Here is a 27,889-nt window from a genome sequence, read left to right as displayed (position 1 = left end):
CTGAGCACTCTTGTTCCCATGTTTGGGTCCTTCGAGGGAGGTGCTCAGCACAACGAACAAGGCAACCAGACTAATAATGCTTTATCACTCTCACTTAGCCATAGAATTCTATAATTTTAAATTTCGGCGAAGCCCCTGGTATTCGGAAGGCCGAATTTGGGGCGCGATACACGCCTGTAAGCCGGACGGAGCCGGCCCCTCGCCCTAAGCGGCATAAGTCTTTAGGGACTCGAAAAACCTCGCCGAACAGCGACCAGTCTCTCGCCTTATCATGACAGTCAGTTTAACTTTCTCTACTAAGGTGCTCGGCCCGGCAGAACCGGGGCACAATCGCAGTAGTTCTCCTAGCGCTACCTTAGCCGATAGAGCGGAACGTAAGGTACCAAAACATAGGAGCCGGGCAAACCCAACATTTGACCAAAGACATGATTTGGAGCTGATGCATATAATGCTATAAGTTCGGGGTGCCGCACTTGTGAAAGTGTTCGGACTTTTCACACCATATTGTGGGTACGTAAGCCCCTAGTGCATTGGCCGTACCAGAGTGTACGGTTGCTAGGCGTCATTAATGAACACATAGATATGTATACATATAACAAAAATGCGATAGTAGTCGTAATGTCATGCATTGTATATTAAAAAATTGCATTAAAGCAGAGTGATACAGATAGTGTAATAAGCAAAAGAGTAGGACTATGTCCCTTCCAAGGGCGAGCTGAGGAATTATATGAAATTTGTTGGGGAACGTAGCAATAATTCAAAATTTTCCTACATGTCACCAAGATCTATCTATGGAGAGACTAGCAACGAGGGGAAGGAGAGGATCTACATTCCCTTGTAGATCGCGCGCGGAAGCGTTCAAGAGAACGGGGTTGATGGAGTCGTACTCGTCGTGATCCAAATCACCGATGATCCTAGCGCCGAACGGACGGCACCTCCGCGTTCAACACACGTAAGGAGCAGCGACGTCTCCTCCTTCTTGATCCAGCAAGGGGGGAGGAGAGGTTAATGGAGATCCAGCAGCACGACGGCGTGGTGGTGGAAGTAGCGGGATTCCAACAGGGCTTCGCCAAGCGCTGCGGGAGGAGGGAGATGTGTCACGGGAGGGAGAGGGAGGCGCCAGGCCTTAGATGTGATTGCCCTCCCTTCCCCCCACTATATATAGGGCCAAGGGAGAGGGGGGGGGGGCGCAGCCTTGTCCCTTCCTCCAAGGAAGGGTGCGGCTAGGGAGGAGTCCCTCCTCCCCAAGGCACCTCGGAGGTGCCTTCCCCCTTTAGGACTCTTCCTTTTCCCTCTTCTCTTGGCGCATGGGCCTCTTGGGGCTGGTGCCCTTGGCCCATATAGGCCAAGGCGCACCCCCTACAGCCCATGTGGCCCCCGGGGCAGGTGGCCCCACCCGGTGGACCCCCGGGACCCTTCCGGTGGTCCCGGTACAATACCGGTACCCCGAAACTTGTCCCGATGGCCGAAATAGCACTTCCTATATATAATTCTTTACCTCCGGACCATTCCGGAACTCCTCGTGACGTCCGGGATCTCATCCGGGACTCCGAACAACATTCGGGTTACCGCATACTAATATCTCTATAACCCTAGCGTCACCGAACCTTAAGTGTGTAGACCCTACGGGTTCGGGAACCATGCAGACATGACCGAGACGTTCTCCGGTCAATAACCAACAGCAGGATCTGGATACCCATGTTGGTTCCCACATGTTCCACGATGATCTCATTGGGTGAACCACGATGTCGAGGATTCGATCAATCCCGTATACAATTCCCTTTGTCTATCGGTACAATACTTGCCCGAGATTCGATCGTCGGTATCCCGATACCTTGTTCAATCTCGTTACCGACAAGTCTCTTTACTCGTTCCGTAACACATCATCCCGTGATCAACTCCTTGATCACATTGTGCACATTATGATGATGTCCTACCGAGTGGGCCCAGAGATACCTCTCCGTCACACAGAGTGACAAATCCCAGTCTCGATTCGTGCCAACCCAACAGACACTTTCGGAGATACCCGTAGTGCACCTTTATAGTCACCCAGTTACGTTGTGACGTTTGGCACACCCAAAGCACTCCTACGGTATCCGGGAGTTTCACAATCTCATGGTCTAAGGAAATGATACTTGACATTAGAAAAGCTTTAGCATACGAACTACACGATCTAGTGCTATGCTTAGGATTGGGTCTTGTCCATCACATCATTCTCCTAATGATGTGATCCCGTTATCAATGACATCCAATGTCCATGGTCAGGAAACCGTAACCATCTATTGATCAACGAACTAGTCAACTAGAGGCTTACTAGGGACATGGTGTTGTCTATGTATCCACACATGTATCTGAGTTTCCTATCAATACAATTCTAGCATGGATAATAAACGATTATCATGAACAAGGAAATATAATAATAATCAATTTATTATTGCCTCTAGGGCATATTTCCAACAGTCTCCCACTTGCACTAGAGTCAATAATCTAGTTCACATCGCCATGTGATTAACACTCACAGGTCACATCGCCATGTAACCAATATCCAAAGAGTTTACTAAAGTCAATAATCTAGTTCACATCACTATGTGATTAGCACTCAATGAGTTCTAGGTTTGATCATGTTGCTTGTGAGAGAGGTTTTAGTCAACGGGTCTGAACCTTTCAGATCCGTGTGTGCTTTACAAATCTCTATGTCATCTCCTAGATGTAGCTACCACGTTCTATTTGGAGCTATTCCAAATAATTGTTCTACTTGGAGCTATTCTAAATTGTTGCTCCATTATACGTATCCGGTATCTCTACTCAGAGCTATCCGGATAGGTGTTAAGCTTGCATCGACGTAACCCTTTACGACGAACTCTTTTACCACCACCATAATCGAGAAAATTCCTTAGTCCACTAGTAACTAAGGATAACTTTGACCGCTGTCTTGTGATCCATTCCTGGATCACTCTTGTACCCCTTGACTGACTCATGGCAAGGCACACTTCAGGTGCGGTACACAGCATAGCATACTGTAGAGCCTACGTTTTAAGCATAGGGGACGACCTTCGTCCTTTCTCTCTATTCTGCCGTGGTCGAGCTTTAAGTCTTAACTTCATACCTTACAACTCAGGCAAGAACTCCTTCTTTGACTGATCCAACTTGAACACCTTCAAGATCATGTCAAGGTATGTGCTCATTTGAAAGTACCATTAAGCGTTTTGATCTATCCTTATAGATCTTGATGCTCCATGTTCAAGTAGCTTGATCCAGGCTTTCCATTGAAAAACACTTTCCAAATAACCCTATATGCTTTCCAGAAATTCTACGTCATTCTGATCAACAATATGTCAACAACATATACTCATCAGAAATTCTATAGTGCTCCCACTCACTTCTTTGGAAATACAAGTTTCTCATAAACTTTGTATAAACCCAAAATCTTTGATCATCATCAAAGCATACATTCCAACTCCGAGATGCTTACTCCAGTCCTTAGAAGGATCGCTGGAGCTTTGCATACTTATTAGCATCTTTCAGGATTGGCAAAATCTTCCGGTTGTATCACATACAACCTTTCCTCAAGAAAATCGTCGAGGAAACAATGTTTTGACATCCTATCTGCAAGATTTCATAAATAATGCAGTGACTGCTAATATAATTCCAACAGACTCTTAGCATCGCTACGAGTGAGAAAATCTCACCGTAGTCAACTCCTTGAACTTGTCAGAAAACATCTTAACGACAAGTCGAGCTTTCTTAATGGTGACATTTACCATCATTGTCCGTCTTCCTTTTAAAATCCATCTATACTCAACAGCCTCACGACCATCGAGCTGTTCTGTCAAAGTCTACACTTTGTTTCCATACATGGATCCTCTCTCGGATTTTATGGCCTCGAGCCATTTATCGGAATCCGGGCCCACCATCGCTTCTCCATAGCTTGTAGGCTCATTGTTGTCTAGCAACATGACTTCCAAGACAGGATTACGTACCACTCAGAAGTAGTACGCATCCTTGTCATCCTACGAGGTTTGGGAGTGACTTGATCCGAAGTCTCATGATCAATATCATAAGCTTCCACTTCAATTGGTGTAGGTGCCACAGGAACAACTCTTTGTGCCCTGCTATACACTAGTTGAAGTAACGGTTCAATAACCTTATCAAGTCTCCACCATCCTCCCACTCAATTCTTTCGAGACAAACCTTTCCTCGAGAAATGACCCGATTCTAGAAACAATCCCTTATTGCTTTCGAATCTGAGACAGGAGGCATACCCAACTGTTTTGGGTGTCCTATGAAGATGCATTTATCCGCTTTGGGTTCGAGCTTATCAGCCTAAAACTTTTACACATAAGCATCGCAGCCCCAAACCTTTTAAAAAAATGACAGCTTAGGTTTCTCTAAACCATAGTTCATACGGTGTCATCTCATCGGAATTACGTGGTGTCCTATTTAAAGTGAATGTGGTTGTCTCTAATGCCTAACCCATAAACTATTGTGGTAATTCGATAAGAGACATCATGGTATGCATCATATCCAATAGGGTGCAGTTATGATGTTCGGACACACCATCACACTATGGTGTTCCAGGATGTATCAGTTGTGAAACAATTTCCACAATGTCTTAATTCTGTGCCAAACTCGTAATTCAGATATTCATCTCTATGATCATATCATAGATACTTTATCCTCTTGTCACGACGATCTTTCAACTTCACCCTGAAATTACTTGAACCTTTCAATAATTCAGACTCGTGATTCATCAAGTAAATATACTCAACATCTACTCAAATCATCTGTGAAGTAAGAACATAACGATATCCACTACACGCCTCAGCACTCATTGGACTGCACATATCAAAATGTATTACTTCCAACAAGTTGCTTTCTAGTTCCATTTTACTGAAAACGAGGCTTTCAGTCATCTTGCCCATGTGGTATGATTTGCATGTCTCAAGTGATTCAAAATCAAGTGAGTCCAAACGGTCCATTTGCATGGAGTTTCTTCATGCATATACACCAATAGACATGGTTCGCATGTCTCAAACTTTTCAAAAACGAGTGAGCCCAAAGATCCATCAACATGGAGCTTCTTCATGCGTTTTATACCGATATGAATTAATTGGCAGTGCCACAAGTAGGTGGTACTATCATTACTATCTTATATCTTTTGGCATGAACATGTGTATCACTATGATCGAGATTCAATAAACCATTCATTTTAGGCGTAAGACCATTGAAGGTATTATTCAAATAAACAGAGTAACCATTATTCTCCTTAAATGAATAACCGTATCGCGATAGACATAATCCAATCATGTCTATGCTCAACGCAAACACCAAATAACAATTATTTAGGTTTTAATACCAATCTCGATGGTAGAGGGAGCGTACGATATTTGATCATATCAACATTGGAAACACTTCCAACACATATCGTCAGCTCACCTTTAGCTAGTCTCCGTTTATTCCGTAGCTTTTATTTCGAGTTACTAACACTTAGCAACCGAACCGGTATCTAATACCCTGGTGCTACTAGGAGTACTAGTAAAGTACACATTAACATAATGTATATCCAATATACTTCTATCGACCTTGCCAGCCTTCTTATTTACCAAGTATCTAGGATAATTCTGCTCCAGTGGCTGTTCCCTTTATTACAGAAGCACTCAGTCTCGGGTTTGGGTTCAACCTTGGGTTTCTTCACTAGAGCAGCAGCTGAATTGCCGTTTCATGAAGTATCCCTTCTTGCCCTTGCCCTTCTTGAAACTAGTGGTTTCACCAACCATCAACAATTGATGCTCCTTTTGATTTCTACTTTCGCGGTGTCAAACATCACGAATATTTCAAGGATCATCATATATGTCCCCGATTATAGTTCATCACGAAGCTCTAGCAGCTTGGTGGTAATTACTTCGGAGAAACATCACTGTCTCATCTGGAAGATCAACTCCCACTCGATTCAAATGATTGTTGTACTCAGACAATCTGAGCACAAGCTCAACAATTGAGCTTTACTCCCTTAGTTTGCAGGCTAAGAAAATCGTCGGAGGTCTTATACCTCTTGACGTGGGCACGAGCCTGAAATTCCAATTTCAGCCCTGGAAACATCTCATATGTTTCGTGACGTTTCAAAACCGTCTTCGGTGCCTCAACTCTAAACCGTTTAACTGAACTATCACGTAGTTATCAAAATGTGTATGTCAGATGTTCGCAACATCCACAGACAACGTTCGAGGTTCAGCACACTGAGCGGTGCATTAAGGACATAAGCCTTCTATGAAGCAATGAGGACAATCCTCAGTTTACGGACCTAGTCCGCATAATTGCTACTATCAACTTTCAACTAAATTTTCTATAGGAACGTAACTAAACAGTAGAACTGAAGCGCGAGCTACGACATAATTTGCGAAGACCTTTTGACTATGTTCAGGATAATTAAGTTCATCTTATGAACTCCCACTCAGATAGACATCCCTCTAGTCATCTAAGTGATTACATGATCCGAGTCAACTAGGCTGTGTCCGATCATCACGTGAGACGGACTAGTCATCATTGGTGAACATCTTCATGTTGATCGTATCTACCATACGACTCATGCTCGACCTTTCGGTCTCTTGTGTTCCGAGGCCATGTCTGTACATGCTAGGCTCGTCAAGTCAACCAAAGTGTTTCGCGTGTGTAAATCTGGCTTACACCCGTTGTATGTGAACGCCTGAATGAAACACCCGATCATCACGTGGTGCTTTGAAACAACGAACTGTCGCAACGGTGCACAGTTAGGGGGAACACTTTCTTGAAATTTTAAAGAGGGATCATCTTATTTACTACCATTGTTCTAAGCAAACAAGATGCATAATCATGATAAACATCACATGCAATCAAATAGTGACATGATATGGCCAATATCATATTGCTCCTTTTGATCTCCATCTTCGGGGCTCCATGATCATCATCGTCACCGGCATGACACCATGATCTCCATCATCATGATCTCCATCATCGTGTCTTCATGAAGTTGTCTCGCCAACTATTACTTCTACTTCTACAGCTAACGGTTAGCAATAAAGTAAAGTAATTACATGACGTTTAAGTTGACACGCAGGTCATAAATAAATAAAGACAACTCCTATGGCTCCTGCCGGTTGTCATCGACATGCAAGTCGTGATTCCTATTACAAGAACATGATCAATCTCATACATCACATATATCATTCATCACATCCTTTGGCCATATCACATCACATAGCATACCCTGCAAAAACAAGTTAGACGTCCTCTAATTGTTGTTTGCATGTTTTACGTGGCTGCTATGGGTTTCTAGCAAGAACGTTTCTTACCTACGCAAAAACCACAACGTGATATGCCAATTGCTACTTACCCTTCATAAGGACCCTGTTCATCGAATTCGATCCCACTAAAGTGGGAGAGACAGACACCCGCCAGCCACCTTATGCAACTAGTGCATGTTTGTCGGTGGAACCGGTCTCACGTAAGCGTACGTGTAAGGTTGGTTCGGGCCGCTTCATCCCACGATGCCGCCGAATCAAGATTGGACTAGTAACGGTAAGCATATTGAACAAAATCAACGCCCACAACTACTTTGTGTTCTACTCATGCATAGTAACTACGCATAGACCTAGCTCATGATGCCACTGTTGGGGAACGTAGCAATAATTCAAAATTTTCCTACGTGTCACCAAGATCTATCTATGGAGAGACCAGCAACGAGGGGAAGGAGAGGATCTACATTCCCTTGTAGATCGCGCACGGAAGCGTTCAAGAGAACGGGGTTGATGGAGTCGTACTCGTCGTGATCCAAATCACCGATGATCCTAGCGCCGAACGGACGGCACCTCCGCGTTCAACACACGTACGGAGCAGCGACGTCTCCTCCTTCTTGATCCAGCAAGGGGGGAGGAGAGGTTAATGGAGATCCAGCAGCACGACGGCGTGGTGGTGGAAGTAGCGGGATTCCAACAGGGCTTCGCCAAGCGCTGCAGGAGGAGGGAGATGTGTCACGGGAGGGAGAGGGAGGCGCCAGGCCTTAGATGTGATTGCCCTCCCTTCCCCCCACTATATATAGGGCCAAGGGAGAGGGGGGGGGGGCGCAGCCTTGGCCCTTCCTCCAAGGAAGGGTGCGGCTAGGGAGGAGTCCCTCCTCCCCAAGGCACCTCGGAGGTGCCTTCCCCCTTTAGGACTCTTCCTTTTCCCTCTTCTCTTGGCGCATGGGCCTCTTGGGGCTGGTGCCCTTGGCCCATATAGGCCAAGGCGCACCCCCTACAGCCCATGTGGCCCCCGGGGCAGGTGGCTCCACCCGGTGGACCCCCGGGACCCTTCCGGTGACCCCGAAACTTGTCCCGATGGCCGAAATAGCACTTCCTATATATAATTCTTTACCTCCGGACCATTCCGGAACTCCTCGTGACGTCCGGGATCTCATCCGGGACTCCGAACAACATTCGGGTTACCGCATACTAATATCTCTATAACCCTAGCGTCACCGAACCTTAAGTGTGTAGACCCTACGGGTTTGGGAACCATGCAGACATGACCGAGACATTCTCCAGTCAATAACCAACAGCGGGATCTGGATACCCATGTTGGTTCCCACATGTTCCACGATGATCTCATCGGATGAACCATGATGTCGAGGATTCGATCAATCCCGTATACAATTCCCTTTGTCTATCGATACGATACTTGCCCGAGATTCGATCGTCGGTATCCCGATACCTTGTTCAATCTCGTTACCGACAAGTCTCTTTACTCGTTCCGTAACACATCATCCCGTGATCAACTCCTTGATCACATTGTGCACATTATGATGATGTCCTACCGAGTGGGCCCAGAGATACCTCTCCGTCACACGGAGTGACAAATCCCAGTCTCGATTCGTGCCAACCCAACAGACACTTTCAGAGATACCCGTAGTGCACCTTTATAGTCACCCAGTTACGTTGTGACGTTTGGCACACCCAAAGCACTCCTACGGTATCCGGGAGTTTCACAATCTCATGGTCTAAGGAAATGATACTTGACATTAGAAAAGCTTTAGCATACGAACTACACGATCTAGTGCTATGCTTAGGATTGGGTCTTGTCCATCACATCATTCTCCTAATGATGTGATCCCGTTATCAATGACATCCAATGTCCATGGTCAGGAAACCGTAACCATCTATTGATCAACGAACTAGTCAACTAGAGGCTTACTAGGGACATGGTGTTGTCTATGTATCCACACATGTATCTGAGTTTCCTATCAATACAATTCTAGCATGGATAATAAACGATTATCATGAACAAGGAAATATAATAATAATCAATTTATTATTGCCTCTAGGGCATATTTCCAACAAAATCTGTAATCCACCTGGGAATTCCGTAGTTGTCGGCCTCCTTGGTTGCTGTATCATGTGTTCGGCAATAGAGCTGCCGGACAGTGTTTCCAGAGATTGAAGTCCTGAAAGAAAAAAAATAACCAAACGGGAAGCCCCTGGTGCGGTTTAGGCCGCATTTTGGGGCGTGCCGTAGTTGTGCCTCCCCCTCCCCATCTGTGCCCATGGTATTTTTATTGCGTAATTATGTACGCGCGACACGAACAACGCCGTTGGGCTGGGATTGGGGTGGCCGCCGTATTGCTACGCGAGCTCAGATCACGCTAGGCGGTCTGTTCGCCGATTGCCCCGAGCGCGCTTGAAGGTGTCCGGGCTTTGAAACGCCGAACTGCTAGATTGCCTTGAGAGGCTGCTTTGCTCTTCTGCTGCGAGGGCCGCGGTGTGATCCTCTATTCGGAGAGAGCGCTTTGTGTTTTCATTGACTGTAATAACTCCACGAGGTCCTGGCATCTTGAGCTTGAGGTATGCATAATGTGGTACCGCATTGAATCTAGCGAATGCGGTTCATCCGAGCAGCGCGTGATAACCACTGTGGAACGGGACTATATCGAAGATTAACTCTTCACTTCGGAAGTTATCCGGGGATCCGAAGACCACTTCCAGTGTAATTGAGCCTGTGCAGTGGGCCTCTATGCCTGGAATGACGTGATCCTTGAGGGGTCTATACCCATTTTGCGCACTGTGTCCTAATAAAGCAGGTTCAGGCTGCTGCCGCCGTCCATAAGGGCTCGAGTGAGGTGAAATCCGTCGATGATTGGGTCTAGGACCAGTGCGGCGAATCCGCCATGACGGATACTAGTGGGGTGGTCCCTGCGATCGAAGGTGATCGGACAGGAGGACCAAGGGTTGAACTTTTGGGGCGACTGGCTCCAACGCATATACGTCCCTGAGCGCACGCTTCCATTCCCTCTTGGGGATGTGGGTTGCATATATCATGTTCACCGTCCGCATTTGCGGGGGAAACCTCTTCCATCCTCGAGTGTGCGGCTGCCGGGGTTCTTCCTCGTCATCGCTATGCAGCCCCTTGTCCTTGTTTTCGGCAATTAAATTGCCGGCCTGCTTGAACACCCAACAATCCCTGTTGGTGTGATTGGCTGGCTTGTCTGGGGTGCCGTGTATTTGACACGAGCGATCGATTATACGGTCCAAGCTGGACGGACCCGGCATACTTTGCTTGAATGGCTTTTTCCGCTGAACGGGTTTAGAGCCTTTGAATCTGGCATTGACTGTCGTATCCTCAGTACTTTCGCCGTTAATGTGGCGCTTATGCTTGTTGCGACGTGACCTGCTGTTGCCGTCCTTGGTATCTGAGGTAACATGGTTCTTTGATATGTTGTTACTGCGAGCCAGCCAGCTGTCTTCTCCCGCACAAAAGCGGGTCATGAGCGTCGTGAGGGCTGCCATAGATTTCGGCTTTTCCTGACCAAGGTGCCGGGCTAGCCACTCGTCTCGGATGTTGTGCTTGAAAGCCGCTAAGGCCTCCGCATCCGGACAGTCGACGATTTGATTTTTCTTTGTAAGGAACCGAGTCCAGAATTGCCTGGCCGACTCTTCTGGCTGCTGAATTATGTGGCTCAAGTCATCGGCGTCTGGTGGTCGCACATAAGTGCCCTGAAAGTTGTTGAGGAATGCGGCTTCCAGATCTTCCCAACAGCTAATGGAGTCCGCCGGCAAGCTATTAAGCCAATGTCGCGCTGGTCCTTTGAGTTTTAGTGGGAGGTATTTGATGGCATGTAAGTCATCACTGCGAGACATGTGGATGTGGAGGAGGAAGTCCTCAATCCATACTACGGGATCTGTTGTGCCGTCGTATGATTCAATGTTTACAGGTTTGAAACCTTCTGGGAATTGATGTTCCATTACTTCGTCTGTGAAGCATAAGGGGTGTGCGGCGCCTATGTATTGGGCTATATCGCGACGCAGCTCGTATGGGTCCTGCCCGCTGTGTTCGGCCTGGCCGGATTTGCTTTTACTGTATCCGGCGTGACGTTTACCGTCTCGTAGAGTGGTGCGCCCTCGTGATCCGTAGATCGATCTTGAATGCTTTGCTTTGTCCTCCAATATGTCTGGCAGGTCTGGCGTATCTCCCCATGCCTTTTTATTTGGATAGCGTTGGGGTGGAGGCTGAGCTTTTGGCTGGAATGCCTCTCTATCGCGGCCACGAGGTGGCCGATCAGCTGTATCATACGCTTCTTCCTCCAGTCGGGGTAGTAACCTGCGCCTTGGGTAACTCTTGGAGGGACGATCGAGTTTATATTCCTCAGCCGCGAGGACTTCAGTCCATTTGTCAGCTAGCAGGTCTTGATCAGCTTGAAGCTGCTGCTGCTTTTTCTTCAGGCTATTTGCCGTGGCCATAAGCCTGCGCTTGAAGCGCTCTTGTTCGACGGGATCCTCTGGTACGACGAATTCATCATCGCCGAGGCTTGCCTCGTCTTCGGAGGGGGGCATGTAATTGTCATCCTCCTCCTCTCCGCCAGCTGCTCTCTCAGGGGTACCGTCCAATGGCAGAGCTAGGTCATACCCATCGCGACAGTGCGGCACGCCCGGCTGTGGCTCGAATCCGTCGAAGATCAAGTCCCCACGGATGTTGGCCGTGTAATTCAAACATCCAAATCTGACCTGATGGCCAGGGGCGTAGCTTTCAATCTGCTTCAGATGGCCAAGCGAATTAGCCCGCAGTGCAAAGCCGCCGAATACGAAGATCTATCTGGGGAGAAAAGTCTCACCCTGGACCGCATCGCTATTGATGATAGTAGGAGCCATCAAGCCTAACGGCGACGACACAAAGGAACTCTCAATGAAAGCACCAATGTCGGTGTCAAAAACGACGGATTTCGGGTAGGGGGTTCCGAACTGTGCGTCTAGGCCGGATGGTAACAGGAGGCAAGGGACACAAAGTTTTACCCAGGTTCGGGCCCTCTTGATGGAGGTAAAACCCTATGTCCTGCTTGATTAATATTGAAGATATGAGTGTTACAAGAGTAGATCTACCATGAGATCAGAGAGGCTAAACCCTAGAAGCTAGCCTACGGTATGATTGTATGTTGTGATTCTTGTCCTACGGACTAAAACCCTTCGGTTTATATAGACACCGAAGAAGGTTAGGGTTACACAAGGTCGGTTACAAAGGAGAAGATATCCATATACGTATTGCCTAGCTTGCCTTCCACGCCAAGTAGAGTCCCATCCGGATACGAGACTAAGTCTTCAATCTTGTATCTTCATAGTCTAACAGTCCGGCCAATGGAGATAGTCCGGCTGTACGGAGACCCCCTAATCCAGGACTCCCTCAGTGTCCATCAGCACATAATCCAGTTGGTCTGCTCGCTTCTCTACTACTATTAAAATAGCCAACAAGGGGCAGACGAAAACTGCCCTCCCATGTTCGGTGAAAAAAATAATGCTTATGATTACAAGGGAAACATCACGTAATCTCCGGCTGGGTTGTTTCTCTACTATCTATCTACTACTATTAAAAATAATGCTTATGCTTACAAGGGAAACATCACGTAATCTCCAGCTGGGTTATTCAACTGAACACACAAAAATCTGAGCCGGCCCTCGAGGCATCCAGATTGACCTACGCCCTACGCAGCCGGCGAGGCACCCGACGACGGACGCGGCGAGGAGTACGCCCTACGCAGTCGGCGAGGCACCCGACGACGGACGCGACGATGAGTACTTTGCCATCACAGGTCTATGCTCTTCTGGACTTCCTAAGGCTTTTACATGCCGCTACCGTCCAGGCTTGGTGACGCTTTGAGACGCCACCGCCCAGGCTGTCCTGCCTTATCGTCGTTGAGCTCATACCACGGCGTCACCATCCACGAACTCCTCTGCAACGCAGGTGCGCCCTCATTTCCTCTTGTCTTCATCCTGCGATATATACTAAAACACATCAGCGACGGCCAGTTTGTAATTTAACCAACACATGAAAGCAGTTAAGAACCATTGTTACATCCTAGATTTGTTAGACTCTCTGTAAATTGCTGACGAATAATGAGGCACCTATGAAAACTCATCCCTATAACTGCTGAAGATGAATTTCATAAGAAAATTAGTCAGAACTTGCAGAACAAATTAGTACTTTTAGATCTGAAAGTCCTCAGTCAGTGTCCACTTCAAATATAATTGTATTATAACAATTTGCCATTCAGAGGGTTCAAGAACTTCGTATGGCCCCTACCACTCCCAACGGGGCATGCACACCATTCCAGGATATAACCAACAACCACTCCTTGGGTACTTAACCCAATCACTCAATTTCTTATTTATTTTGCTCAGCTGCTGAACTATGTCATGACTTGCAGACTGTAAAGAGATAAAAAGGCAGAGGGAAAGAGAGCGGTATGCACAAAATAGGGATGGGATAAATAAGAGACGACGTGAAGCCTACAAACAAAAAAAATGGCGCAGCAGACGTCAATGGACTGGAAAACAAAACACACACAGAGTCGGCTGTGTCACAAGGTAATGATTGTCGACTTTGGTGATTTATAGCCCAATGGTATTACCATTTAATGATCTACTATTTGTCTATTCATACCATAATGGGCTGGAGATACGGGGGAAAAGGGAGCAGTCTGCACACAATACAAATGAACTATGTGAGGGACAACCCAAATCCAGTGAGCACAATAAGCATATTGATGCCGTCGCCGATGGCAGTAACATTGTCTCACAGGTGCGAGCTACCGGACAAACGGCAGTCACACAACTGCAAACCATAACATGTGAAGAAGAGCCTAGGCCAAGTTCAATGCAGCTCAACGAGAATATCTATGACGACAATGAGACCAATTGGTTGCACAGAAATGATGCGTACCAGATGCAGCGACATTCACGACGATTGCCATTCACCCAACTGTCAGGGGAGGAGAACCCCCAACTCAGTACAATCATGAACCTACATGACCCAGATGAGTCTTTACAAAACAAAGGTTAGTTCATTGAAATATTTAGGCTACAAATATAATAGTTCATTCAGCTACAATAATGTCATGATGTAAAAGTACTGATTTATAATACAACAAAATGGGCCCTCTTTTGAGTGATTGCACTGAGTTGGGGGTTCTCTTTTGTTCATTCAGGTCTATTGTTGCTACAATAATTTCAATAGTGTTTATTTCTTCTGTATTTGGGCCCTCTTTTGTTCATTCAGGAACGAAGTCTACTTATGGAAGGAAACAACCTATACTGATCCAAACAACTTACAATAGTCCAGGAATGAAAACGATCCCTGATGCGAGTCGTGCCACTCAGAATCTAATTGGTATATTTTTACTAACTTCAATTCATCTCTGATTCTTACTCATTTTTCCCATATAAAATGTTATCAGGCGACAACCACGGCGAAGATCCATATGGAATACTAGAGCCTGATGCCCACAAGATTAATATTGATGGTACACATAATATCATTTTAAGTCTCCTCTCCCCCGGTTACCTTTGTTTCATGTCCTAAGTGTTATTTGAAACACCTTTTGCATAATCGAATGTGTTGGCGGCTAGACTGCTTGGCAGGCAACAACCTTGGAGATGATGACCCTGATGAGGAAGCTAGGATGTTCGCCCAACCAGGTCTATTGTTTCTATCATGATGTACCAATAGAATATATAATACAACAAAATGGTTTGTTTTGCAAATTAATTTAATGCAAATGTCTACACTTTTCCAGATGTTGATTTTCAATCCTACCTTGTGGATCGGAATCATGGTGATGGAACTCGCACTAATGACACTCATGACAGGGTATACATGAATCTGCCCAAAAAGCACCATGTCCTTAGAAAGGTTAGCGACTGCTGCCACTGTGGAGCATTGCGGTTTCAATACGAGGGGCCTGCATTTTGTTGCAGAAAGGGCAAAGTGGGTGTGTTTACTCCAGAAGTTTCTGACGAGTTGAAACGGTTGTTTACAACTCAATCGGATGATGATGCTAAATATTTCAGAGAGAATATACGTTATTTCAACTCGCACTTCTCATTCACAACCCTTGGTGTCACTCTTGATCGTCAAGTCAGTACTGCCGCAGGAACCGACGTCTACACTTTTCGTGAGTGTGCCCAGTTGTACCACGCTCTTGATGATCTGATGTTCGGTGAATATGGCCCTCGGCATCTGCAACTATATATTTACGATACGGATGAAAACTTGATTCACAGGGTTAAGAGGTCTCCAGATCTTAGGCTAGATCTCATACAGAAGATTCTGACAATACTACAACATAACCCTTATGCTCAGGCTTTTAGAAGCATTGGTGCTGTTCCGAATCTGGATGAATATAGGATCTCACTGAACACAGATATCAACCTTGATCAGCAAAGGTACAATGCGCCAACTACTTCGCAGGTAGCAGCAATATGGGTTGAAGGAAGTGACCCTCAAAATACCTTTGATAGGAGTGTTTTCGTGTACGGCAAAGGAGATCGTCCCGTGTATATGAGAGCATACTATGGCTGCTACGACCCTTTGTCATATCCACTATTCTTCCCACATGGGGAGATTGGTTGGAATCGTTGGATGCCATATATTGGGCTCCCCGATGCCACAACCCAAGGTTCAGTGCATGATTCTGTACCACAAAGGAACCAACCTACTGCTTTTCATTCAGGTATGATGTTCATAGCAGATTTATATACATATTGGGTCAAATTAAAACTTAGTCAGTCGTCCATATTTCAGACAACAACATGATGGGAGAACAAGTTGGTCATACTCATACCACACAGCTTGAAGACCAGGGCACTGATTTACCTGCAGGTTTTGCACGTAGTTGCTGTTTTTTATATTCTTATGATTCTATCTATCATACCAACTTTTTTTGTTAATCAATTTTTAGATGACAATGATGATAACCTGGAGGAGTTTGGAGACAATGAGATTAATGCCACAAAATCCAGGAAATTTGTTAGCGCGAGGGAGTACTATTGCTTCAAGCTACAGGTCCGAAAAAAGCTTTTTAACATCATCTTATTCGGGGGGCGCCTTTTCCAATAGTGGGCTGTTGACATGTACATCAAGATTGAGACAATGAGGCTTGACTGGTACTCATGGCCAGAAAATCAAAAGGTTATATGTGCTGACCTATACCAGGTAACATGCTTCTGTTAATACCAATAAATCACATTATATATGATGCACTCTTTGCTTCAACCTTGTACACTACTTAGCGTCAAATATTGATTCGTTATAGGGTCTTGTTGACACCGTCTATGCCGGCGAGTCACATGGTGATAGGATTGGCAAGAGAATAGTGCTTCCACGTACATTTTCTTGTGGTGACCGTGACATGCAGCGCAGGTTTCTGGATGCGATGGCAATAGTACAACGATGGGGTAAACCGGATTATTTTATCACCATGACATGCAATCCCTACTGGGAGGAGATAACTAAGGAAATGTTGCCTGGACAACTGCCGCAAGACCGTCCAGACCTTGTGGCAAGAGTATACAAAGCTAAATAGCGAAGTATGATGGACCTACTAATTAAGGGTAAGCATTTCGAAGAAGTTGTGACTTATGTACATGTCACCGAGTTTCAGAAACGAGGTCTCCCTCATGAGCATATACTTTTAATCATGAAAGCCAAAAGCAAGTTAAGGACCCCAGATGACTATGATCGGGTGATATCTGCAGAGATACCCGAGAAGAAGAAATATCCTGTTCTCCATGATCTGGTAGTCAAACACATGTTGCACGGACCATGTGGTGCGCTGAAGAAGATTTCCCCTTGCATGATAGATGGACAATGTCGGTTTCATTACCCACGAGATTTCTGTGATGCCACATTACAAGGGAAAGATTCATATCCGATCTACAGAAGGAGGGACGATGGGGTTCGAGTTAGGATCAGAGGAGTAGATTTGGACAACAGATGGGTGGTCCCTTACAACCCCTTCCTGCTAATGACATACAACCGTCACATTAATGTCGAAGCATGCTCGAGCATCAAGGCAGTCAAGTACTTGTTCAAATGCATCTACAAAGGGCATGATAAGGCATCATTTGCATTCGAGCAAGATATTATCAATGATGGGGGAATCATCAACGAAATCCGATAGTATAGGGATGCACACTATATATCTCCTCCGGAAGCTATTTATAGGATATTTGGCTTTAAAATGTTTGGTGTCAGTCCATCTGTGTTGCAGCTCCAACTTCATCTACCAAACATGCATACATTTGCATTTAGGGCTTATGAAAATCTGGAAGATGTTGTTGCTCGGTCATCTTCTTCCAAATCCATGCTTACCGAGTACTTTGAGATGAACCAGAAGTATCCAGAGGCACGGAAATGGCTGTACAGAGAGATCCCAGAACATTATAGGTGGATTGCCAGTAATAAGAAGTGGCAACCAAGAAAAAATAATAGACCACAGATTGGAAGACTGGTGTATGCACACCCTGATGAAGGAGAGAGGTACTACTTGCGGGTGCTCCTCAGCCATGTCCGAGGTGCCACTTCATTTGATGATTTAAAAACAGTGAATGACAATCCATGCAATTCCTTCAGAGAGGCGTGTGAGCACTTAGGACTCATTGAGCATGACAGGACACTTGATGATTGCATGACAGAGGCAACAACATTTCAGATGCCTTCTGCTCTTAGACGGTTGTTTGCAACTATAATGGTATTCTGTGAGGCAACATAAATCCGTCAGTTGTGGGACAAACACCTAGCATCGATGTCTGAAGATTACCGCTGTACTCAATCGAATGAGGCAGCACTTGAGTAGATGGTCCTTAGGGATATCAGGGATCTGATGCAATCCATGGGAAAGGATATTAAAATGTATGGGCTTCCGGATTTGGTTGACACAGATGGTTCTTCAGACGCCGAGTATAGGGAGGTAAAAGAGGAGAGGCAAGTTAAAGCAGATCAAGAACATCTAGATCTATTCAACTACCTGAACAATGAGCAACTGGCTGGTTTCAATGACATAATGGATCATGTGACGAACCAAAAAAGCCAGATATTCTTTGTTGATGGTCCTGGAGGCACTGGGAAGACGTACTTGTACAAGGCATTGCTTGCGAGGGTCCGTTTGATGGGCCTAATAGCGATCGCAACTGCTACGTCAGGTATTACAGCGTCGATAATGCCCGGAGGCCGGACTGCACACTCCAGGTTCAAAATTCCAATCAAGCTCACTGACAGCAACATGTGTAGTTTCACAAAGCAGAGTGGTACGACAGAGTTGCTTAAACAGGCATCCTTGATAATTTGGGATGAATTTGCTATGACAAAGCATTAAGCAGTTGAGACGCTTGACAGATCGCTGCAGGATATAATGGAATGTCCTCTACCGTTTGGTGGAAAGGTTGTCGTCTTTGGTGGGGATTTTAGGCAGGTCCTCCCCGTTGTGACCTGGGGGACAAGAGCACAGATCACGGATGCTACACTTTTGAGATCCTATTTGTGGGAGAACATCCGCAAGATACGCCTCACGCGTAATATGCGAGCACAAGCGGACCCTTGGTTCTCTGAATACCTCCTTAGGATAGGCGATGGAATGGAAGAAACAATTGGCGATGACTATGTGTGTCTCCCTGAAGACATTGTGATTACTTATACCGAGGACGAAGAACCTGTTAACAAGCTCATCAAAGATGTCTTCCCATCCCTGCACACCAATGCTATGTCGAGAGAGTATATGAGCACACGTGCAATCCTCTCGACCAAAAACGAGCATGTGGATGACCTGAATGACAAGATGATCTCCAGGTTTCCAGACGAAGAAAAGGTGTACCAAAGCTTTGACTCTATCGAGGATGACTTCCAAAATAATTACACGATTGATTTGCTGAACTCGCTCACACCAAATGGGTTTCCCCCGCATGTGTTGAGAGTAAAAATGAACTGCCCGGTCATTTTGCTACGGAACCTCGACCCTCATAATGGGCTATGTAATGGAATACGACTTACGATCAGAGCTTTCCAGGATAATGCAATCGATGCGGAGATTGTTGGTGGTCAGCATGCCGGAAAGAGGGTGTTCATACCTAGGATCCCTATGCCACCCTCGGAGGACACCTCACTTCCCTTCAAGCTTAAGAGAAAATAGTTCCCCATCTGCCTGAGTTTTGCGATGACCATTAACAAGGCACAGCGTGAAACCATCCCAAACGTTGGTATTTACCTTCCAGAGCCTGTATTCTCACATGGCCAGGTATATGTTGCATTGTCAAGAGGTGTCTCAAGACAGACAACGCGGATTTTAGCCAAGCCTAACAGGGAGGTTGATAAATCTTGGAGAAGCACCAAAAACATTATGTACACAGATGTTTTAGAGGGGTGAGGTACGTGCGATCGTTCGTATTTTCTTTGCACCTTTTACTTTTCTATAACTAATTCTGGACCTAGCACTTATCTTTTTTCTTTACTTCCAGGTTTTCATCAGATCGCACTATATAATAATCATGAAAGAAGAAGGATGTCGATTTGACTTTTGACTCTACATATCTGTATTGTTTATTTGTGTGATTTAGTTATTTGTAAATAAAAATCACAACAGCACACCTGAAGTATTGTAACTTTATGATGGCTGGATTTACTAGCACTTATCTTTGTTTTTTTTACTTCCAGGTTTTTATCAGATCGCACTATATAATAATCATGAAAAAAGAAGGATGTCAATGTGACCTTCTACTCTGCATATCTGTGTCGTTTATTTGTGTGATTTATTTATTTGTAAACAAAAAGCACACCAGCACACCTGAAATATTGTAACTTTATGATGGCTGGATTTACTAGCACTTATCTTTTCTTTACTTCCAGGTTTTTATCAGATAGCACTATATAATAATCATAAAAGAAGAAGGATGTCGATGTGACCTTCGAATCTGCATGTCTATGTCGTTTATTTGTGTGATTTATTTATTTGTAAATAAAAGGCACACTAGCACACCTGAAATATTGTAACTTTATGATGGCTGGATTTACTAGCGTCTATCTTCTCAATGCAAATTTTCCTTGTACTTATGACCAGGGATAATGAGAAAACAAAATTACTAAACTCATCTTGATGGTTACACATCAATGCCAAGAGTTTTCAGCTGTAGTACAACATTTGCAATGTTACATCCTTCAATCTCTGGAATATTAGATTCCGCCGGGTTAGCAAACTCATAACTAAAAGCACTTAGCTGGCCCCTCCTATCCAGCACGGCCACTGATGGTACAATAAACTGGCAAGAGAAAGGAAACACGAATTATATTTCTTTACGGAAAGGTTTAAGTTTTATCTGTACAAAATGGTAAAGGAAAGAAGACACAAAATCGAAGAAACCTTCCAATTAGCTTAACTCAATATTTCTGTATAAAATGTATTATGAAAATAACTCAATTAATTTAATGTGCTTGGGTATAAATAAAAAGGAAAAACAATGTGGGGCCTGAGATAAATCAAAGGAAAGCGTGGGGCTAGAGATAAATCAAAGGGAAGTGTGGGGCCTGACATAGCGATCATGATTCCCTTTCTTCCTCACGCTATGGAAGTCCTTCCCGTGACTTCCACCTTGTATATTGCCTAGACCTAACGACCTCTCCATCAGGAGCCCAAATAAGCAAAGGGTTTTGCACCGTAGGGTTTCCCTTCAACCTCCCCTGAATCCTGCTTTGCGAGCTCGCTGCCACATCCTCACACTCCTCCACCGCGAAGGTCTCCTCCGCCGCGAAGGCCTCCACCTTGCCGCACACATCTGCCAGTGGTGACCTACCATCGTCCTCCATGTCTGCGCCACAATCCCCGGTGGCCTGTACGGATCAATCTACAATAATCATGGTAATGGTATCTCTCTGCAATTTCATCCTATTCATGATTTCGCATCTGCAAAACAACAAGGGGATCCAACTAAGTAAAACAACATGATCTGTGTGACCCTACCAAATTACCAACATGCTCCGTGTGACTTAGGAAATTCTTATTATTGCAACATCTAGATGATCTGTGTGACCCTACAAAATTACCAACATGCTCCGTGTGACTTAGGAAATTCTTATTATTGCAACATCCAGATGATTAGTCATGCAAGTGAATCTCAAAAGGTTGACTGGATAATTGAACAAAGAAATAGATCATTATAATTTAGGTGAAAACAATATTCTGGTAGCACTATGTTAAGTAAACGTGTACGGATATCTGCATCCAGTTGTGATGTACAAAACATAGGGTCTAATGGTAAGAGCAGATCAGAAACTGTGGTTTCCACACACAAATAGGAGTGCTTATTTACCACATGAGCTCTGCCATCAATTCATTCACCAATTCAGCCCAAGTAACCATTGAACATGAAACAATGGCAAAATTATGTCAGATGGATATCTATTCCAGAACAGAATTTAACTTGCCTGGCCGTGAGGTGCCAGTCATATCAGGACTATACTAACCCTCTGAATATGACACAACTTCAGTTCGGTAAACAACGCTATTGTGTAATCAAAACATCTGCAAATCCATAGAATCTGTAGGTGCGTGATATATATGTATTTAACAGAATATCATACCACCAGCAGCATACGATTTATATATGCTTGGGTTTTCAGGAACTCATCGACAAGGGAGCCAAGGACGAGCATACACAAAATATTCAGATTGAAGGCATGATAATCAAAGATGAGGATATGAACACCGAGTCAACAAAGGCGATAGAAGACCAAACCATCAAGGATGATACAGAAAATATGGAGATTGATGAGGTGATACTCTAAGTCGACAAAGGCGATTTTTATTTTCACATGTCATTATTATTTTTATTCTAGTGGGACAAAACAATATGTAATTTGTAGTATAATAATATCATGCCTACAATTCTTTGCTCACCTTAATAATATTTTCTGTTTTATAATTACTGGATAATATTGTATTATTGTGTGTTTCAGTTAGTAAGCGAGGAAGAATCAAATGGAATAGACAACAAAGATGGAGTAGAGAAAAAAAATAGCACACAAGCTACTGATTGTGAAGTGACAAAGGCATGCTTTCTTTTCGGGTATCCAAAATAGTTCTAATTCTAATTATTTTATATCCTCCATACAAATTATTCTTTGTAATGTTCCTCTCAGGAATTAACCTTCAAGGAAAAAAGTGAACAAATGCAGCCAACTCAAGACAATGAATTAGCACAAAGATTCGACACCGAAGGGGGAGAAAATATAGGGGACAAGCTGGCATAATCAAATGGAATAGCCGACAAAGATGAAGTGCACAAAATGAAGAGCTCACGGTTCACTGAATCCGAGGTGACATAGGCATATATATTTTTTCAACTATGTCCCATATAGTTCTAATTCTAATTATATTATATCTTGTAATGTTGCTCTCAGGAATTAACCTTCAATGAAACAAGTGAACAAATGCAGCCAGCTCAGGATGAGGAATTAGCACAAAAATTCGGCGCAGAAGGGGCAGAAACTATAGGGGAGACGATGCCAGAATCAAATGGAATAGCTGACGAAGAAGAAGTGGAGAAAAAGCATAGCATGCAGTCCACTGATTCCAAAGTCTCCGAAGTGACAGAGGCATCAGAGGACGAAGAATTAGCACACACATCCGGCATGAAAGGGGCACAAACAGGGAAGCCTATCCCTATCCGAATGCATAACAAACCTAAGAAGGCACAAGACTACGTGGTGGCTCCAGAAGGCATGAACAAATCCTTCTATACCCTGCTTTTGCTACACTAATTTTCTTCATTATTAATAATTCTTCTTGCTTACATCATGATAGATTACGCCTGCACCGGCGATGATTGGTCCGTCATTGAAAATATCATGTCTGAACCAAGTGATAAAAGAAATTTAGTGAGCATCAATGACTCATATCTAAAAAAATAGTTACTATGTCTTTTAACCGCCGGAGAATTTGTTGGCGACGAAGTAAGTATATGTAGTTTTATGACAAGACGATTTTAACATAAGTTCATATATCTCTTATAACCAAGGTGTGCACTTGATATTGTAGATCATAGACGCATACATACATTGCACAAGTGCTAAAGAGCATCTATAGATGAGGTCAGTTGGAAGTGTGTTCTTAGAGAATGCATGCATCTCTAAAATGATAAAGGAATTTAGCTCTATACGGGATGACGTACCAAGATGGGTATTAAAGAGAGCTACAACTTATTTAGAACATGATATGGTGAGTCTCAGTTCCGTACATATTACTATGATGAATTCAATCGAGGACGGATGTTTGTATAGATGAGACCTAAACTAACAAATCCCTTTTTCAGATATTCATTCCAGTAAACATTGAACACTTTCATTGGTACCTAGCAGTTATAAATACCCGGGTGAAACGTATCCAGGTGCTCGACTCGCTAGGCCCAGGAATGCCCTGCCAAGACCTTACCGCTATGGTTAGTTATTAGTCCCACTGCACCATCTTTTGATAAGACAATTTCTATCATTCTTTGATTCTGATGCTAATACTTGGTCATTTATTCATGTAATAGCTGGAAGGACTGAAAAATATGTTCCAATATGCATCGCTTCAAATGGAACTAAAATTGGATAAGTGGAAAGATGTAAACATCACAGCATGGCCAAGGGAGGAGTGTCTTAAGATCAAACTGCAGACAGATGGGTATACCTCTTTCGATTGAAACTTTTTGCTCTCATCCCCTTTAGGCACCTCCTTGTTCTCCTTCAAGATATCTGAATTATTAAGGGACACATCATCAACAGCGGCGCCGAAGGCAGCGCCTGCTCGGAACACGCCATGGCCCCCGAGCAGCTAACCCTAGGGGACGAACATTGCACACAGTGAGGCTATGCACCAATTTGACGGGGAGGAGCAGGCGGTGGGGTCAGAGAGACTAACCTGGACCCGGACGAGTGAGGAGAAGCGTAGGGAGGGTCATCCCCCGAGCAGCAGCACAACACGCGGAGGTCTTCATTGTCATCTTAATCAAGATGGAGGTCGCGAGCAGCAACTGCTCCTGCTCCTGACCGAATCAAACATGGAAAATTAGATGGGATCGGAGAGTAGAGCATCCGGATCCAGGGGAGAAGAAGACTTGGAACCAGACCTTGATAGCGTCCCAAGCAGGGGGGAGGGAAATTCGTGATGCGCGGGAGAGGTTGGATAGGCTCCTGGCAGCTACATCGCATCAGGACGACGGAGGGCCAAGGCGTCGCCGGCGACCATGCCGACCTCGAGCGCCCCGGCGTCGCCAGGAGGAGGGAGGGGCGGGGCGGGGCAGAGCAGGGCCTACCCGTCCGCCAGCGCTGGTGACGAGGGGAGGGGGGTGGGGGGGAGCGGCCACCAGAGAGCGCACGCGACGGATGGCCCCGGTGTCGCCAGTAGGAGTGAGGGGTGGCGCAGAGCAGATCGCCGGGCCGCCGGCTGTGGATGGGGATCTCTTGGCCACGAACGAGGGAAGAATGGGGAGGAAAGGAGAAATGAGGGGGCGGTGGGAGTTTCACTGAGTGCGGCGTTGTCCAAATAAAAATACTACAAAAATATACCGTACTGTATTACACCTTCGAAATAAACATTATATTTCATAGGGCATATCCGGTTCACTAAGTTTGTGAAAATTTTGTTTTCATCACGGCTTGTTTCAGTCATGATCATTTGATGATTCTAAAAGTTCTTTTATACAAATATCTATAAATTTGATAAAAAATGATTGAGTTTATTTAAGTTTTATATTTGTAATCATGCAAGTCATCTTGTGGTCTGTGGATGGTAAATTTTATGGAGTACTTCACAGGAGTTATATTGTCTGACATTCCTACACAGGTATTTTTTTACTGTGTATCATTACATTTATTCTATGTTGTATCACTATTTAACTTTTATTACTATTTTAATAGGAACATATGACAGATTTTAGAACAAAACTAGCTGTCATTTTGGTGGACTCAGAATTGAATGATGATAATATAAGAAATCGAGACATGGAAGAGGACAAAAACAACACAGATCCCACAGAATGTATGATTCTGGATAGACCCCCTAAGAATTTCAAAACATCAAATACATCAACAGAAGTTGAGCTCATCCCGCGGTCATTTATTCTTTCACCGTCTGTCAACCCAACAAACGATGATTTAATAGATGAACTTTGTTTGTTCATCAGTATGGTTGATGATGTCGCTCTACTAGAGTAAGCCATATTTTTTAGTTTATTTTATATTCCAACAAATTACTTTGATGTCATTATAATTTATAGAATTTTGATTTTACAGGAGCGAATGGGTGAAAAGCTCTGATCCGTACCCTATTAGCTTAAATTTGAGACAAATTAAAAACATATTAAGCAATGATGAATACATGGATATTCATTGCTTTAATGTGGCTGTGCGAATACTAGCGCGCCACGAAGTCCAGCTTCTCAGAGACATTCCATCTCACTATATGGATCTGAACTTTTGTGTAAGTTACTATAATTACGTACTACATTTTTTTCTCATTGCACTAATATTTTCTCATTCTTACTTTAGTCCATGTTCCACTATGCACGAGACTCAAGCCATCGTGAACATATGGAAATTGCTACATTGAAACGGTTGTTTCATAGCTGGCCTGACAGTAATGATTATCATATCTCTCAATGTGATATGGTAAGATTTTTTCATTTGTCACAGTGCTTTACTTGGTCTTAATTAATATTCTATGTGTTTCTAAACTATTTCATCATTGCAGATTTTATTGCCTTGGTATATGTTTGGGTTATTTCTATTGTTTGTCTTGGATCAAAATAGAAAAGTTGTCTTAATTTTTGATCCGATACCAATACCTACTTTTGGAAAGAATGTACTTAAAACTGTGGCCGATAATCTAAACCTTGCGCTTAAAGTTGCAAACCCTGCATTCAAGGATGATATCTCTAAATGGGAATGCATAGTTCCTGATGCTCCAACAAACTCATGCTGGTATGAATCTTTTAAACGCATTACAATATTAATTGATTCACTCAACGCACATTATGTGTTTATTTCATATATGCAGTGCCTTGTCTGGTTATTTGGTTTTTAATTACAGGCACTCATTGCGCGATGGAAATCTATATTTTCCCATACCCCAGGTGACTATTTACACCATGCTTATTTGTATACACATTGCACATACAACTTGTTATAACAATGTTGTATAATGCCAATGTAGGATGGTTTTCAACTGAGGAAGCAATTTTTGGTGCATATTTTAAAGTACGAAGAGAATGAAGCTAAAAATAATATCCCATACATTGAACGAAGCATCATTGATCGCATCTATAGATGGACCTTCATTGCTTCAAAAGATGGACCTTCAAAACATGCTTAGTTGCGGATTTGAGAATATATTCTTGTAGCAATTATAATACAATTATTATGTGACAGTGAATTTTATGCGAAGACATGTTTATGATATGTGTGTTGGATCACAAATATGTCGCACTTTTTGAAAATACAATTTGAGTGATATGATAACATTTTGTAGCGATCTGAATTTTTTGTAAAAATCATTTTAGTATTATATCATGTGAACATGTTTTGTTTGAGACGTGCGTTGCACGTGCATGCTTACTAGTTTTAATAATAGATATAACCTTCAAGGATGAATATTGGACATCTATTAGCTGAATGGCACATGATAGAGGGGGAAAAAGATGTCTCACATACCATAAATGTAGCATAAATATACAATTTCGCAAAAATAAGTTGTCACTATTCATAGCAGAATCAGATAATTTTTACAAACTCTGCATCACACTATAAATTAAGCACAATTTCTGCAACATCTTACATTGAATGATGGAATTACATGAATCAGTTACCCGCAAAAATGAAACAACCCAGTTTACTGAGTGGTTGTACGTTTGTACTGCCTTGAATTTTATAGCCTAGCAGAGTACGTAAACAGTGCACATTACCATTCTAAACATTCGAGATGCATATAAGATGCGTACCTCATCAAACTTGGTCGAGAACAGGTTGAGTGAGGTAAGAATGCCATCATTGGGACTAAGTCCGTACTCTTTCATCACCTCCTTGTAACGCACAGTATCACAGATATCAATGTTGGCTCCAAATGGCAGTGTCATCACCGCAGGGTCAAGGTTGAGCACATAACCCCTCATATTCGCCGATGCTTGCATATGACACACCAGACGGTGCATTAAGCTGGTCTTCCCCGTCCCTACATTGTAGGCCAAAACAGAGTAAGCTTCCAATCACAAAATCTCAATAAAAGCTCGACATATCACCGGTTCGGTCGGCCATCCATCCTACTAAAATGGCAACTGAATAGCGGCTCACCTTGTCCTGCACGCTGTCCTTGGCCTCGTCCTCCGCTGCCGCCTTGTCGTGCTCGTTGTCCTGAGGGAAGGCGAGCAGGGTGTCCGAGTTGGCGACGCCCTCGTGCTAATCGTCATCGCGCATGGGCTTCTTTGGCCGGCGCTGGCCCACGAGGGGATCTCCAGCCGCGCCTGCTGCTGCTGGCGGCAGCGGCGGTTGCTGCTAGATAATGGGATTGTGGGACGGACATACAAAACTTACTAAAATT

The 27,889-nt window shown here is 44.1% G+C and overlaps 1 protein-coding gene and 1 pseudogene across 1 annotated transcript; one reads left to right on the top strand and one right to left on the bottom strand.

Moving 5' to 3' along the window:
• LOC147976608 (GPN-loop GTPase QQT2-like) overlaps positions 1 to 27,606 on the bottom strand; it is a 33,294-nt pseudogene extending 5,688 nt beyond the window's left edge.
• LOC147976609 (uncharacterized) lies at positions 23,387 to 27,295 on the top strand. Its single transcript, XM_087519816.1, has 11 exons — positions 23,387 to 23,533; positions 23,628 to 23,753; positions 23,850 to 23,980; position 24,243; positions 25,067 to 25,141; positions 25,216 to 25,508; positions 25,591 to 25,777; positions 25,846 to 25,965; positions 26,048 to 26,277; positions 26,354 to 26,429; positions 26,510 to 27,295. Exons 1-11 carry the CDS (start codon positions 23,402 to 23,404, stop codon positions 26,666 to 26,668), a joined length of 1,530 nt encoding a protein of 509 aa, XP_087375942.1. The 5' UTR covers positions 23,387 to 23,401; the 3' UTR covers positions 26,669 to 27,295.
• Positions 27,607 to 27,889: the final 283 nt, after the last annotated feature.

The sequence above is a fragment of the Triticum urartu genome, chromosome 4A (genome assembly GCF_056163025.1).
Source record: "Triticum urartu cultivar PI428250 chromosome 4A, HENAU_Tu73, whole genome shotgun sequence".
Lineage (NCBI taxonomy): Eukaryota > Viridiplantae > Streptophyta > Magnoliopsida > Poales > Poaceae > Triticum > Triticum urartu.
Note: the sequence above shows the minus strand (reverse complement) of the source record. Positions and strands in the feature narration are given on the sequence as shown.

Bases quoted from the DNA above. Each gene is read 5' to 3' on its own strand.
- LOC147976609 (XM_087519816.1), top strand. From the start codon at position 23,402: ATGAGGTCAGTTGGAAGTGTGTTCTTAGAGAATGCATGCATCTCTAAA. The intron at 26,278-26,353 runs GTATGAATCTTT...TCATATATGCAG, and splicing joins GCTCCAACAAACTCATGCTG to TGCCTTGTCTGGTTATTTGG. The intron at 26,430-26,509 runs GTGACTATTTAC...ATGCCAATGTAG, and splicing joins TATATTTTCCCATACCCCAG to GATGGTTTTCAACTGAGGAA.